This window comes from Hypomesus transpacificus, chromosome 10 (assembly GCF_021917145.1).
Source record: "Hypomesus transpacificus isolate Combined female chromosome 10, fHypTra1, whole genome shotgun sequence".
Lineage (NCBI taxonomy): Eukaryota > Metazoa > Chordata > Actinopteri > Osmeriformes > Osmeridae > Hypomesus > Hypomesus transpacificus.
In genome coordinates this window covers 6,208,975-6,222,777 of record NC_061069.1, presented here as the reverse complement: position 1 = coordinate 6,222,777, position 13,803 = coordinate 6,208,975, and the positions used below count along the sequence as shown (strand labels likewise).

At 39.0% G+C, this 13,803-nt stretch overlaps 2 protein-coding genes across 4 annotated transcripts; one reads left to right on the top strand and one right to left on the bottom strand.

Annotated features, from left to right (window-relative positions):
- Positions 1–162: 162 nt before the first annotated feature.
- On the top strand, positions 163–6,512 carry tmem71 (transmembrane protein 71). 3 transcript variants are annotated; one of them, XM_047027540.1, is made up of 10 exons: positions 163–542; positions 3,105–3,200; positions 3,629–3,677; positions 3,824–4,036; positions 4,612–4,796; positions 5,136–5,321; positions 5,484–5,553; positions 5,762–5,823; positions 5,923–5,972; positions 6,059–6,512. In XM_047027540.1, exons 2-10 carry the CDS (start codon positions 3,170–3,172, stop codon positions 6,080–6,082), a joined length of 870 nt encoding a protein of 289 aa, XP_046883496.1. In that variant the 5' UTR covers positions 163–542; positions 3,105–3,169; the 3' UTR covers positions 6,083–6,512. The 3 variants fall into 3 exon arrangements, with proteins under 3 accessions (XP_046883496.1, XP_046883497.1, XP_046883498.1); XM_047027541.1 differs by lacking the exon at positions 163–542 and adding an exon at positions 2,391–2,586; XM_047027542.1 differs by lacking the exon at positions 163–542 and adding an exon at positions 2,608–2,901.
- Positions 6,513–8,304: 1,792 nt separating this feature from the next.
- Positions 8,305–13,399, bottom strand: LOC124472316. Its single transcript, XM_047027092.1, has 8 exons — positions 12,960–13,399; positions 12,723–12,838; positions 12,446–12,542; positions 11,264–12,210; positions 10,236–10,587; positions 10,028–10,134; positions 9,796–9,910; positions 8,305–9,645 (listed from the first exon to the last, which is right to left on the bottom strand). The coding sequence occupies exons 1-8, from the start codon at positions 13,207–13,209 to the stop codon at positions 8,693–8,695; spliced, it is 2,937 nt and encodes a 978-aa protein (XP_046883048.1). The 5' UTR covers positions 13,210–13,399; the 3' UTR covers positions 8,305–8,692.
- Positions 13,400–13,803: the final 404 nt, after the last annotated feature.

Below are 13,803 nucleotides of genomic sequence, written 5' to 3'. Positions count from 1 at the left end.
AATTCGTGTCCTACACTATTGACCTGCAGCATACTACAAGCAATTTGTCTGCATCTTGTTTTCAGTAGCAGAGAATGACAAGTGGCTAATCCTAAACAGTGCTCAACCCAGTCCATGTCTGGTATTCATTGTCATAAGATCTGCTGAGATTTGTTTTGTTTTGCAATATTTGAGGGAGGAAATTAGAATTAACATAAAAAGTAAACTACTTTTACTGAGCACGTAATTATTTATTCTTGAGTTTAAGTAGGTATAAATGCCAACCAAATCGAAATGTGTTTGAGAATATCCACGTATTTTGGATTATTTTTTGTATTTTGAGTTGGGCGAGCTAAAATAACCCGCCTCCACACTGCAACTTGTGGTATTTCACCACTGTAAGCGAGGCTTTGCGGGCTGCGGGTGTGCTGTCAAGCAGGAAGACAATTAACTTTGCGTTTATGTTTCTTTGCAGCAATATCTCAAAGCCAAATAACTGTTAAACTTAACGCACATTTACTTAATGTATGAGATCGAATTACGGATTTGAAAAACGAGCGTTGGTAAGTAGACCGATCTAGAACGCTTTATGGGGGATCCCCTTTGTTCTTGCTGTCTTATTTCCTTGACTTTGAACTTGAAATAACGTTTAGTAAATATATTTTAATATATTTATATATATTATTTCTATTTAAATAGACGAATGTGACTTGGCTGCACTGCAATGTAACTGTTCTTTCTGTGCATTACACCTAAGTTCTCACAGTTTAACATCACGGAGATGCTCAGCATGATGCACACACAGAAAAACTGAGGGTTGACTACCTGTATCATTTTTTAAAGAACAATATGATTGATTAGCCTACGATGACTGTTCCTACTGTAGGACGACTATCACTGCAGTACCCCATTTTCTTCACCAATGGCATCATCGAGCCTTACAGTAGTCTGTGACGGTGTTTCTTCCAGCATCATCACCAGTGATGCCGGGTTGCGGCCTAGTAGTTTAGGATATATCCCATTGACCGCTATTTACGAACATGTTGACAGTTCGTAAATGTAATGCAACTTTATTATTTCCTCGTTATAATTTATGATCAAATATTTAGATTAAATCCATGTTAACCATCATCGCCTAGACGTTATAGCTAATGTGTGTAATAATTCCACACAAATATCACCTTCTATAGCTTTCTTTGACAATAATGGACATACAAGTACAGATCTAAGATCTAAGAGCTATCAGTCTATTATGGCCATGAAAAGAATGGCTATATTATTTGATGGGCCTTTGTTAGTAGATTAGGTCGGGTTGTTTGTACTAAATTGACTACTGTGTTTTTCATTATGTGTTAGCTTATATTATTACATATGATGTTAATTATTATTAAGAACTTTGACAGATGATATGCAGGTAGCAGTATTTTATCGCCTCTTCTCACACTTCCAAGACACAGGAAGTTAGTTGCCTCTGACACTTCCTGGGTTATATATTTAGATGGTTTAAAGTACATAGGCTTTAGATAATCTTACAAACAAATACACCCTGGGCAACAAGACTGCAAGCTTTAGTTGTTGATGTACATTATATTAAACTCAACAGCCCAGTCCTCTGGGTTCACATTAGACTGCTTGTCGGCTATGTGAACGCACTGCCTATTTTAGTACAGGGAGATAGGGAACTCTTAGCATGAGGCCCATGCTTGGGTAACTTAGGACATGTTTTACTCAACAGTGTTGAGTAAAGACCTGTGGAGCAGTGGCTTAACGGGGAGGGGCACGACACATGATGGTCTGCTGGCGTCACATACCTAACAATGGCAGTGGAGTTGTCGAATCAGGGATTCAAATATATTCTCCCCTAAAACTTGCCTAGAAAAGCTGGTCTCTAAGCCCACTTCATACACACCATTGTGTAATGTAACTTTCCCTTAGGACACTACTGTGATAGGACACTGAAGGCCTCTGTTCATTCAGTCAGTATCTCTTGTTTCCTGTGTCACCAGACCAAAAGACCGTTAGAAACTGAGGTCTGACCCACATAATATAATGAGCCAGGAGTCACAGAGCTTGTCCACAATTCTTTTCATTTTGACCGACATGCCTAGAATGATACATAAGCTGTGTGACTCCTCACTACACAAGCGATCCCAGATTATTAATTTATTGGTGTTGCCAATCAACAAGGTAAATTCAAGTTTTGGGAATTTAAAATCTTTCTGAGCCGAGGGAAATCTTACTCTCTTACTATTGTGGTAATTGGATTGGATTTTGGGACTGTGTTTGTGACTGTTTTGTGTGTTGTCTACTCAGACAGAAACCATTAGCAGACACATGCAGTAAGCCTTAGTGAGGAGCTTGCAGTCATGATAGAGTTAACAGGAAGCGACCTCACTGTAAGAGAACTTTGTTTTCCTTTTCTTCCCACAGATTTTTCAGGCTGTTTTTCTCAGGGCTTCACATAGTAAATATGTCAGACAACGGGAGAAAAGATGCTGCCCAACAGAGTAGAGTTGTGTAGTGATGTATTTAAGATAACTTGAAATAATGGCAAATAAACTGTTAGAAGGGAATGGTTTGAATCTGAACTAAAGAACAATTATATGGGTAAGATTGCGTGTCATAAATAAAAGTCTCCAGTTTGAGTTTGGAATGTCAGTTTAGCACATTTCCATTAGTACAAAATGAGCTATAGATACCTAATGGAGGATTTAAAAAAAAATCCCTGACAGCACACAGATAAGCTAAAGAAGGGTCAGCCTTAGACCTCAAGAGGCGGATAGCGCTACCATGGTAATAACTTGCTGATTTAAGGCGGAAGAAGTAATGGAAGGAAATAAAGCAAGGCTTATGTTCTTTTAACACGACGGGTACTTGCATGTCTTTCCTCTGTAATCTGCTTGTGTTTGCTTCGCTTCTGAGGTACATTTACTGGTTTTACTGGTTCCAAGATATTCTTTAATGTAAACATTTATTGTTTCTGGTGAGGTATTTTATACCTCTGACAAAGGAATTCTCAGTTGTTTTCCCAGAAATTCCAATCCTGCTGAGCGTCATCAGTCTCAGAACTTGCCCTGCCTTTTTGCTCTGCATTCTCTAACGGACCTTTTTTATGTGTTTTCCAGATTGAGACCAAGCTGTCATCACACGTGATCCGTTCCCTCAGACAGCGTGGTGTGTGCAGCCAGCCATGGCTCTGCTCTTCAGTAGAGCTGTTACAAGTATGTTATATATTTTCAACCGCTGTTTCCACAATGTTTTTGATCACTTCGAAACTTAAGTTATTTGTTGGGGCATACATCTGTCAGGAAACCCTACACACTAAAATATCTCCTTTAAAAAATGTACATTCTTGTATACAGGATATCGTTAGCATACCAACCTGCATGTCTGCAGTGTGTCAACTACAATGTCGTTAAATCACATTCAGCTAGTTTCAAAAACCTAGCCTTGTAGCTTCTTCTTTGAACAAGAATGACTAGTTATTGCTTCATACATTTCAGTTTTGGAGAGGAAAGTTAAAAAGTAAAAATTAATTAACAAGTTATTTATTAAGTTATTTAGTGAGATGATTTGAATACAAATAGGAAAACAAAGTGAGTAACCAACAACAGTGTATATCAACAATGTGTTGTTCCCTTTGTGTCAGGTTCACCTTTAAGAAAGAGACAACCAGTGGCTGATCAGTCATGTCAGAGGTGATGCTCTGCTTCTCTATCTTACAATAAATTATCAAGTATCAAACTACCACATATATATAAATTGTACAACATACAATTATCAATTGTACAATGTAAATATTAAAATGATTTCTTAATATCTGTGTGTCTATATTCCCCTTTAGCCTTGGACTGTCCCTCCTGTCACCAGACTCGTCCTACGAATGTTATTCCGTCAACCCTGTGACAGGCTCCCCCTGCTGCTGCCGACGCAGCCCCCGCTTACTCTCCAACGGCTACTACGTCCTCACGGAGGACAGCTACGTCTGGGACGATGAAGGCAACGTGTCCCTCACTCCCTCCAAAATCAACGTTTCCTACAAGGAAAATCTAGTGAGGTAAGATGTTAGATAATGAGCATGAGATGACCTCAGCAACGAGCAAAGGTTGTTGCTTTTGTGTTTCAAACTACAAATATCCTCAGAGTCGATATGCAACTCTCAAGAGTGTCGCCAGATTTATGACTGCGTTGCCATGCACGTCAAACAAGAGTGTTCAAACACTAGCCATGTTTGTCAGAATGAGGTAATGTGCTGTAGCCTATAGGAGAGAGCTACACAGAACATGTTAGTCAAGTCCTATAAATTCTTTGTGCCTTACATCTGGCTGGGTTGAGGCCTGTTAAATTATGTCATCTTGTTCTGTTGCTACAATATTTCTTATGGTGTCAAGCAGATCGTTATCAACATAAAGGGCTCTTTTGTGCTCTAAAAAAAAGATTGCCTGGAAGAAAAGGCTTGGTTGAAAGAGAGCTAATTACATTTTGTACCTCGCTTGGCAAGAAAATATAAATACATAATCACTGTCATGTCAAGCTTCTCATTCCAAAGAATATTATAATAAGAGTGAATAGAATGAAAAACAACTAGGAATATGAATCTCATGCTCAGTCTGCATGTGTCTGACTGTGTAGAGTGTTCCGGCGCAGACGGAAAGCACGAAGGTCCCTGGCCAGTCTGTTGAGTGACATGACTGAGACGTGTCAGTCTTGGCTGGATGAGAGGGTGTTTGGAGGGAAGCGTTTTGCACCATTGGCAGAGTCCTCCTGGGTAGAGGACAGCACCACCACACTGGACACCAGCTGCAGCTTCACATATGGTGAGGCCCATGAGGACAGCTTGCGATGGTTTTTTAGGGAAAAGTTTTTGGGCTTCCATTCCTGGAGCTCACAATAACCATGAGCATGGATTTATTGTGCTAATCTTCTTTCAATGTTTTAATTAACATTACATTTTCATTTATGTTGTCATGGCAACTTTAGTGAACTGGAGCATTTACACATGCTATTTGTTATTCAGTATAGCATGATTAAAGATTTGCTTGCAGAGATAATCTGATTCTGATATCCCATGTATATGGCACCGGCTGGGTGGCCACGTGAATATTAACAGGCTAATGTTCCCTGACTTCACTTGTGCTATCTCTGCCAAACCATAGACCACAGTGACATCACAGCCCCACCAGAGAAGTTGGCTCAGGAGCCTGTGATCCAGGAGGAGATTTGCTCTGAGACCTGCTACTCACAAGAGCAGTTCACCCAATCACTGGGGGGTCTCTTGGATGTCCCGCCTCCCTCCACATTCCACTCCCATAACTGCTGTCTTCCAGAGCCCCAACCAGCAGGTGAGATGCAGTAAAATGACTAAATGTAATTGTTTTGAGAAAGTACTTCCATTAAAATGGAGCACTTATAGCTATTTGTTGGTGGGTTCAATTTGAATGGGTAATTTGTTGTACAAGGCAAGACATGTGACTTGTAGAATTAAACAAAGCTTTGTGTTTCAGACTGTCCTACAATGAAAGCCCTCTTCCTTCTCATCTTCACTGTATTTGTTTTCACTGCCATATTCTCAGGGTAAGTTGTTAGAAAGTCTAAATCTGAATGAAACAAGAGATCCAATTGTTATTCACTGTGATTTCAAGTGCAGAACAACACAGGTATAGTCTGTACACAGCATCTGGATTTCTCAAAGCTTTGTGGCTGTCTAAATAATGATAGACATTTGTTTGTGCAAAGAGCCATGTTCCTAATCCTAACATCTATGTAAAATATATTTACCCAGGTGCCTGTTGAGGGGGCTGACAATGGCATTTGTAACCTTTCTGCTGATAATGACAACTCAGTGTAAGTTCACTATGGCTTCTGAATTGGTGTTTTCAATTGTTTTCCAATAGTTTTGACAACAGTTTGTCAAAGTTTACAAAACTGTGCTATTCTTTAAAGTCTTCACAAAGTCTGGACCAATGGGCAAGTGGAGAAAAGCTCAAACGGAGGTGAGTCTTTTACCTCAACATTGTAATATGTTGTATTATAGTTAACTGTCAAACTGGTCAATCATTTTTGTACTTTTTCCTTGTAGGATATTACATCAAGAAATGAATAGAGAGAACAGAAGAAGTCCCTCTCTTTCTCTTTTTCACACACCAGTCAGCCTATTCATGAAATATTTATTCATAGAGGTGAATTGCGCTAATAGGAAAAGGTATGGAAGTTGACAAAAGGAAAAAAAAATACTGATGAAGGGGATGGGATGAAACCTCAAGTAAATATCTCACATTTGATCATGAAATTGCATGTAGGTTGCACACAGGGAACTGAACTGAAAGTCAGTTTAGAAGATAACCTTAACCAAGTATATTTATGCTATCATTATAATATCACATTTTCAAATGTATTCCAGATGTTGTACTTTATATTGTTAATAGATCTTGGCTTTTTTGGGCTGTCCAACGTGACCGATTTTGTAGCTTCCAGTACTGTATTTCCAGTACAATTTCAGGTTGTCAATTAAGTAGCCTATACATGCAAGGGAACAATTGAGTACCTTATATTTGTTAATGCAAAGAGAGCTGTGACAAAATCTAAATTGAACCAAATGTGCTAAACCTTATCTACCTGGAATTCTAATGATCAAAGTGCCAATTTTCCTGAGGAAATGATACATGATAAGTGCCTTCGTCGTCTCAGCTAAGAACTGCTAACCCTTAGATGCCAATGTCGTGCCTATGAACAGAATGGAACTTGAATCTGAAAGTGCAATAAGCAGCTATAATACAGGTCTATGTGAATACCTAAATTTGAATGCTCTGGGCTTGGTTCATTAGAGGGTCAATTTTGATGGTAAGAATCGCAGGTGAAGGGATATTAGTAACCTTGATCTGCCTTGTTAATATCCCTTACCCTTATTTGGAGATTATGTGACTATTCTTCAAATCAAATGACTTAATAGCTTCTCTGTTTCATTCACAGTTGGCACAATGCTTAGCAGTATAGAAAATCATACTTGAATTGATATTTGAATATGATATGGTTCTTAGTCCAGTCAGAAGGATTACATGTTTTTAATCAGGAAAAGAAGTGTGGCACAGGTACACACTGTACTGAACAGTATGTACTGTACTCCTTTATAAAGTTTGACTTTATGAAGTTTTGTATGATGGTCATGTTTGGGCCTCAAACTATGCCAAGCTTTTTAGAAAATCTAAATAAAACTAAGGGATGAATTGTGCTTGATTGGCAGAAATCAACCCTTTTCTGATTAATAATAATGTATAGCAGTTGATTGTGTCAGTGTTTGCATCATCTATTTCTAGATATTGTCCTTGCAAAGGACATAAGTGTCTTGAGAAGTATTGTTTTATTTACTCATATTAAGTGACAAATCTGATCTAATGAAGAATGGTAAATCAATACTTTATCGATGAACCAAAAATTTTAAATATGATTGTTTATTTTTGCCAATTGGAATGTTGGATGTTATTGTAAACACCAATGGTAAAATATGTTCATAGATGTTACATGACAGGATTGTGACTTTTGATGTCCATGCTTTTGATTACAATGAGGAAATATAGCATTTGGCAGACTTTACCTATACAAGGTGGTATTACTTCTGTTCCCTAATTACTATATAGTAGTACTATCACTAGCTGTTAGTAAGCAATATTTCTGTTGTTAATAGGACCATTGGGTCATCACTTATGTTTTCCAAAGATGGATTTATGTTGTACTTAATATGTTAAGTATAGATGTTTTTGCACTTATAAATGACACCTTATACATTGATGTTCACAGTTGTGTAGATGTAAATGTTAGCAATGTCTTCAGAATTGTTGTTAAGCTCAACTATTGCTTTTTGTAAGTACTAGCCAGCACTTTGCAACTAAACCTTAACTGTTTAGATACTTGGCAAATTGAGTTAAATCGGATGGCACATGTCATTCCTGTAAAATTAAGAGCACAGCAATCAATAAAAGTGGGACACTCATATTTAACAATTGCAGCTTATGTCTGCAAGCTTCCAAATACATTTGTGATAAGTAATATGTTGCCTATACTGTAATTGTGGACTTTTTAATATAAAAACGTTTTTAACCACCCCAAAAAAACCTTGTGACCAAAAGTTTTTGTCATTTCAACATCTGCAGCTAAGACACAACATACCAAATATTCATCAGCGAGTTAAATAAATGCAAGTTCTTATCTTGATTTGGGTAACATGAGTTAATGTTTCATTAAGAAATGATAAATGTTCAACATTACCATTTCATTATCATTTGAGTGATCACTGAAAACAAATACAATCACTGGATAATAAAAACCAGATTGAGACAATGAACTTTATTTTACAAACTAACACCTCAAATTTGTTGAATATTTTGACACGAACACACCACAAATAACCTTCAGAGTTAAGTGAACTGCCAAATTAAACCATGCTACAGTACTATTTTCACTTAGTAAACCTCAAACCCAATGCACACCAACTTTATCATGTAAAATGAAAACCTTGGGGAACATTGGAGGTTGCCAAGAACCAACAAACCAAATTGGTATTGATTTTAAGGCAGATTGAGTCTGTGTTGGTGCTGGGTTGACATGGTTATGATTTTCATCTGGATTGACCTCACACTTGCAAACAAGTGGTTAGAAGTTGATGTGCTTTGGGCATTGTTGACCTAACGAGCTTCAATGGTGACAAGGTTCTGAAATGTCACTGAAAAGTGGTTGGCAAATGTTTTTCCCCTTCATGGACGGTGACATGTCTTCTGAGATGATTGGCCGAAATGAAAGTCTTGCCACAGTGCGGGCACTTGAACTGCTTACAGCCTGTATGTACGCTCATATGTACTTTGAGGGAACCCGACTGTGCAAAACGTTTCCCACAGTGCATACAACCATAGCGTCTCTCTCCTGTATGAACGCTCTGGTGACGCTTGAGGTTGCTGGAGTCCGAGAAGCGTTTCCCACACTGCGTGCAGCTGAACGGCTTCTCTCCAGTGTGAACCCGCATGTGAGTTTTCAGGTTTTTGAGACAAGCCAGAGTCTTTCCGCAGAAACTACAAATGAACAGCTTTTCCAAGCCGTCACTGTTGTAGTTAGGGACACTGCTAGAACTGTTATGGGAAACCCAGTCATCGTCGACCATGAAGGCACTGGGTCCAGTGTCCATGTCATCTCTGACGGTCATCTGGGTTTCTTCTGCAGACAAGGGCTCCCTCTGTCTGTTGTCTCTGTAACTTGCAGGCTGTTGGTGCTCAGCTATAGAGCGACTTACCTCATCGACAGCAAAATGGAAATCGTTGCTTGAATCAGAGTGAGCCGTACCAGAATTTACACTCATTTTTAAAGAATACGAGCACCCTGGATCCTCAGTCAACGTATGTGTACTATGGGACCCATGTTGACTGTGGGGCTCATATAACATACAGTCAAAAGGAACTGGATCTGTTATCGGTAGACCATCACCGGTTTCCAAGTCTGCGCTTTGAGACCTTTTGTTGGCATTTAGGTTTTTAGGTTCAGAAAGTAGCGTTTTGTTGGTGTCACCACTCGACCAAACGCAAGAGCTTGCACTACCTTGCCCCATTACCTCCTGTTTGCTGATTGGCTGAGCAGCTTCTGAGTGTACTATGGAATCAATTGGTCCTCCAACAGTGCCATGACCTGTAGCCCCATGAAAAGAACAGCTTAAAACACTTGAAATAAAATCATGCACATACTAATTTTCGTAACTGCTTAAAACTTCTTGATCTGGCATACTGTCTTGACAAAGTTCCTTTCACAGCAGACTGTCTTACCATACTATATACTTACTCTCTCTTTCCGGTTGGTCAGAGTTCTCCCAGATATCATCAGTCCTCTCCACTTTTATGACTAGTGGTTTGGGCTTCACCCCAGTTAGTGCTGCAGATTGGGTGATTGAGACCCCCTAGAGTCAAGGGTGATATAATACAGACGTCAAAGGGCAATAATAAAAGCACAGCCTACACACAATGTAAGGGTGTTAAAACAATGGTAAATGTAAATTTTGAAGAAAGTTATCCACCTTTTTATGTTTGGCGGTCTGTCCGTCATCAGAAGGGTCATCATCCATACAACTTGTGCCAAGGGAGGCAAAATGGGAATCAGCGTTTCTCCGAAATTGTGCCTCTACTAGAACAAATAGAGACACATTATGCTGTAAACGTGAAGACGACTAAAATCTATTGCTTTAAAAACGTTTTTTAATTAGTCAACGTGAAGTAGAAACCTACAGCTCGGAGTCCTTTTCGAATCATTCACAAGATTTGCTCGAGCTCGACTGCTTGCAAAAATTGAGCTTCCTATTCCCGCTGTTCTTAGTGCAGACGCACGGGCAACTTTAAGCTCCATCAGACGCATTTTTCTTTTTAATACCTCGTTCTCCTTCTGACTTCGGGTTATTTCTAAATGCAGTACGGCATAGCCATTGTCAACGAGTTCGCATATTTCAGCCACGGCCGCATTTGCCAGTACCTCCATAATGGAGGCTAGCTGCGTTTGAAATGTAACTGAATTTGACATCGTGTGTGTCGATCTGTTGCCTTTAGAAAGAGTATCTGTAAAAAAAGAGACCGTGTGTGGATGCTAAACGAACAATAACGACTTGTTTTCTTTTCTCATCACAATGTAAATAGGAGCTGATGCTGACCAGGAAGTACTTAAGACACGTTCTTTTCCTCCCGCGCACGCGTACTTTAAATACCAACTATGTGGCCTCTGCCCAGTGCCCATACATGTTCATTGTTCAGGCTCAGCATCTTTGTCAATGGAACACTACTTATCATACATTTATGAATTTTGCTACATCATTAATGTATTGAGCAGAATATTCATTGTGGCATACTACTACAGTTGCAATTACGTTGCATATCTTAGTCGATTGGTCAATGTAGAGCTATGTGGGGTGGGCTACTTGTCATGGCGAACCCGACTACCCAAAACTACACATGAAAGAAAAACTAGCGTTCTTTCCCTTCCTCTTTTGGTGATTTGCATGTCATGGAAAAGGTTGTTCAGTTATAATAACCTAAAATGCATATCGTAATGAAGCAGCAAGCCAAACTACAGTAAATAATTCATTGCATTGCTCTGGATATGAGCGTCTGCTTAATGACTAAATGTCATTGATGTGTTTTCGGATTGCTCGAGTAAGTAAATTAAATCAAACATTAACATATGGCTTTAATTTTATTCCATGAATGTATACAGTATGTAATAAACAGTACAGTGAATGCAATATGTCATAAAAAGGTTTTCAATGTATATCTCCAATTCGAGTTCCAGAAGAATGAGGATGGTTCTTCTGCAAGTGAATTCTAAGGTTGTGTTTTACAGCAAATCGTAAGCCACAGTGGATGCAGATGAATGGTCGTTCTCCGGTATGAACGCCTTTGTGTCTGATGAGGTTACTGGAATCTGCAAACCGCTTTCCACATAGTGGACAACCATATGGTTTTACCCCTGTGTGAATTGTCTGATGTTTCCTAAGATAACTTGCTTGGCCAAATCTTTTACCACAATGAGAACAGCTATATGGTTTCTCTCCTGTGTGAACTCGTTGGTGAGCCTGGAGATATCTTTGACCAGTGAAACTCTTCCCGCAAAACCCACATATGAACTGCTTCTCTTGACTGCCCCCTTCATGTATTTCATGTTCTGTGTTTGGTATGATTCGTTGGGCAGTAGGCAGTTTAAACCTAGCTCTGAGGTCTCTTTGGCTCTTTCGACGACTCAAGAAATGCCTCTCGCTTAAGTTACCACAGCCACCAGGACCAGATGTACCTTTCTGCATTTGAAACTGTAGTGTATTTCTATTAGATTTATATTGGTCATTGTGGGCTTCAGAATCCAGCATTACAACTTTCGGTTTAACCATGTGAAATTTGACATTTGACAACTGTCCCCTATTAGTACTTGTCTCATCTAATGACATCTGTGTCCCAGGGCTGCCTGAGAAGTATGAAGGGATGATATCAGCAGCATTAGAACAAGCTGGGTCTTCAGAATCTGTTTCAGTACTTGGAAACAGACTGTTATTCATTTGTGAAGCAAATCCTGTATTTTTCTGTTCCACAGACATGTTCTCCATTTGTTCAAGTGTTTGTTCCTCCGGGTCTGCTTTGATAACCAGAGTGCACTCTTTAGAAACATGGTTTGTCCGATTCAGCCCCATTTTGTCAATATTCTCTTCTTCATCAGCACAGCTGCCTATGAAAAGCGAAGAACAATAAACCATTAACGAATTTAACACTTTAAAACATCAAATCATCAGAGTTTACCATTATAAGTCACAGCAAAGATGAACTACCATAAAAATATAGACAATGTACAAAACAAGTGTAGTTTCTCACTTGTAAGTGAAACGATTGACACAATATGTGGTCTGTGTAGACATTATGCAATGTATATCATGGAATTGTGGCTGACTTGCCCCATTACTTACTCTCTCTATCGATTTCTAGTTCTTTTTGCGTCCAGGACATATCAAAGTCATCCTCGTGTACTTCTTCTTTGATTAGGATGGGGAATTTCTCCACAGACTGCAAAATAACCACATTTTAGTAACATTTCAAAAGCAAAAAAAAACCATGGGGCTTAGATTGATTTTTTTTGTGTTGATATTATCACTGTGAGAATAAGTGTAACATTATAAAGGAAAGTAATTTCTTATTGATCTATCTCATGACTTTCCTTGAAAAACTGTATTAATTTCTTGTGACCTTCTCGGTGTTAGTCAGTAGGTGATCCCCATCTAGGCTTGGTTGTTCTCCACTGACACACAACCCATCAAACTCTGGCTCCAAGGCAGATATCCTGTTAGAACATCGATCCTCCTCTTGGGAATAGCACGTCATTAATAAAACACAGACCAGAGCATTACATGTGTTGATTCACCATAGTGAATAGACTGAAATAACAAACTAACCAGTGTGTAGACAAATTTGTAAGTCGAATACCTGATATCGCATAGAATGGGGTGCGCTCGTGCACCGCAGGCGCGACGTTTCCAAGTCCTAGCATATTGCCCATCTCCATTCTCACCAATTTCTCCTTTAGCTCTTCGTTTTCCTTTTGACTTCTGGATATTTCCAAGCGTAAAACTGCATATCCTTCGTCAACAAGTTCACAAATCTGTGCCACGGCCGCATCCACAAAGACCCCCATAATCGAGGTGACCTGCGTGTGAAAAGGCAAAAAATTCGCCATTATAGGCTTTTGGTCAGAGACTCTCCGATTGAATTTAACAATACGCCTTATATGAAAATAAAAGCACACTGAAGCAGCTGTGTTGTAGTGGTACACAGTGCGTTCCTAATATAAAAAAAAACCTCGAGGCTACAAAGCAACAGCACTGTTATGTTTTTATAGCCTAATTAGGACTGCTTCCGCACTACAATTCTACGTGATCGAGTAGTACGTTGATGCAGGCCTACGTAATTAGCTAAGGCGAGCAAAAAGGCTCATTTATAGTCACCAAGCTATAGCCTATGGTTTGCATGTATGTTTTAACTACTGTTGCTACTTTAGAGCAAGGTGTCTTTCAGGCTTCATTTAATAGTAAATTATTGTCTAAACTGCTACATCATCAACTTTGAGTAGGCTATAAAATAAATTTTATCTACAGTCTCGATGACAATGGATGCTATGATTTATGCAAACCACCAGATGTCCCTGTGCTCTCCATTTCAATGCCATGAAAAATTGAAAAAAATAAGCCAACACTACATAGAGAGACCTTTTAAAGATCCTGTAGAGTGGAGTTGAAAATTAGTTTTAAATTCATCACACCACAGAAAAATG

Coding starts and splice junctions, on each gene's coding strand:
- tmem71 (XM_047027540.1), top strand. CDS start 3,170: ATGGCTCTGCTCTTCAGTAGAGCTGTTACAA. Junction 3,201..3,628: donor CTTCAGTAGAGCTGTTACAA/GTATGTTATATA, acceptor CCTTTGTGTCAG/GTTCACCTTTAAGAAAGAGA. Junction 5,322..5,483: donor TCCAGAGCCCCAACCAGCAG/GTGAGATGCAGT, acceptor TTTGTGTTTCAG/ACTGTCCTACAATGAAAGCC.
- LOC124472316 (XM_047027092.1), bottom strand. CDS start 13,209: ATGGCGAATTTTTTGCCTTTTCACACGCAGGTCACCTCGATTATGGGG. Junction 12,839..12,959: donor CCCATTCTATGCGATATCAG/GTATTCGACTTA, acceptor GCTATTCCCAAG/AGGAGGATCGATGTTCTAAC. Junction 9,911..10,027: donor AGACCGCCAAACATAAAAAG/GTGGATAACTTT, acceptor CCTTGACTCTAG/GGGGTCTCAATCACCCAATC.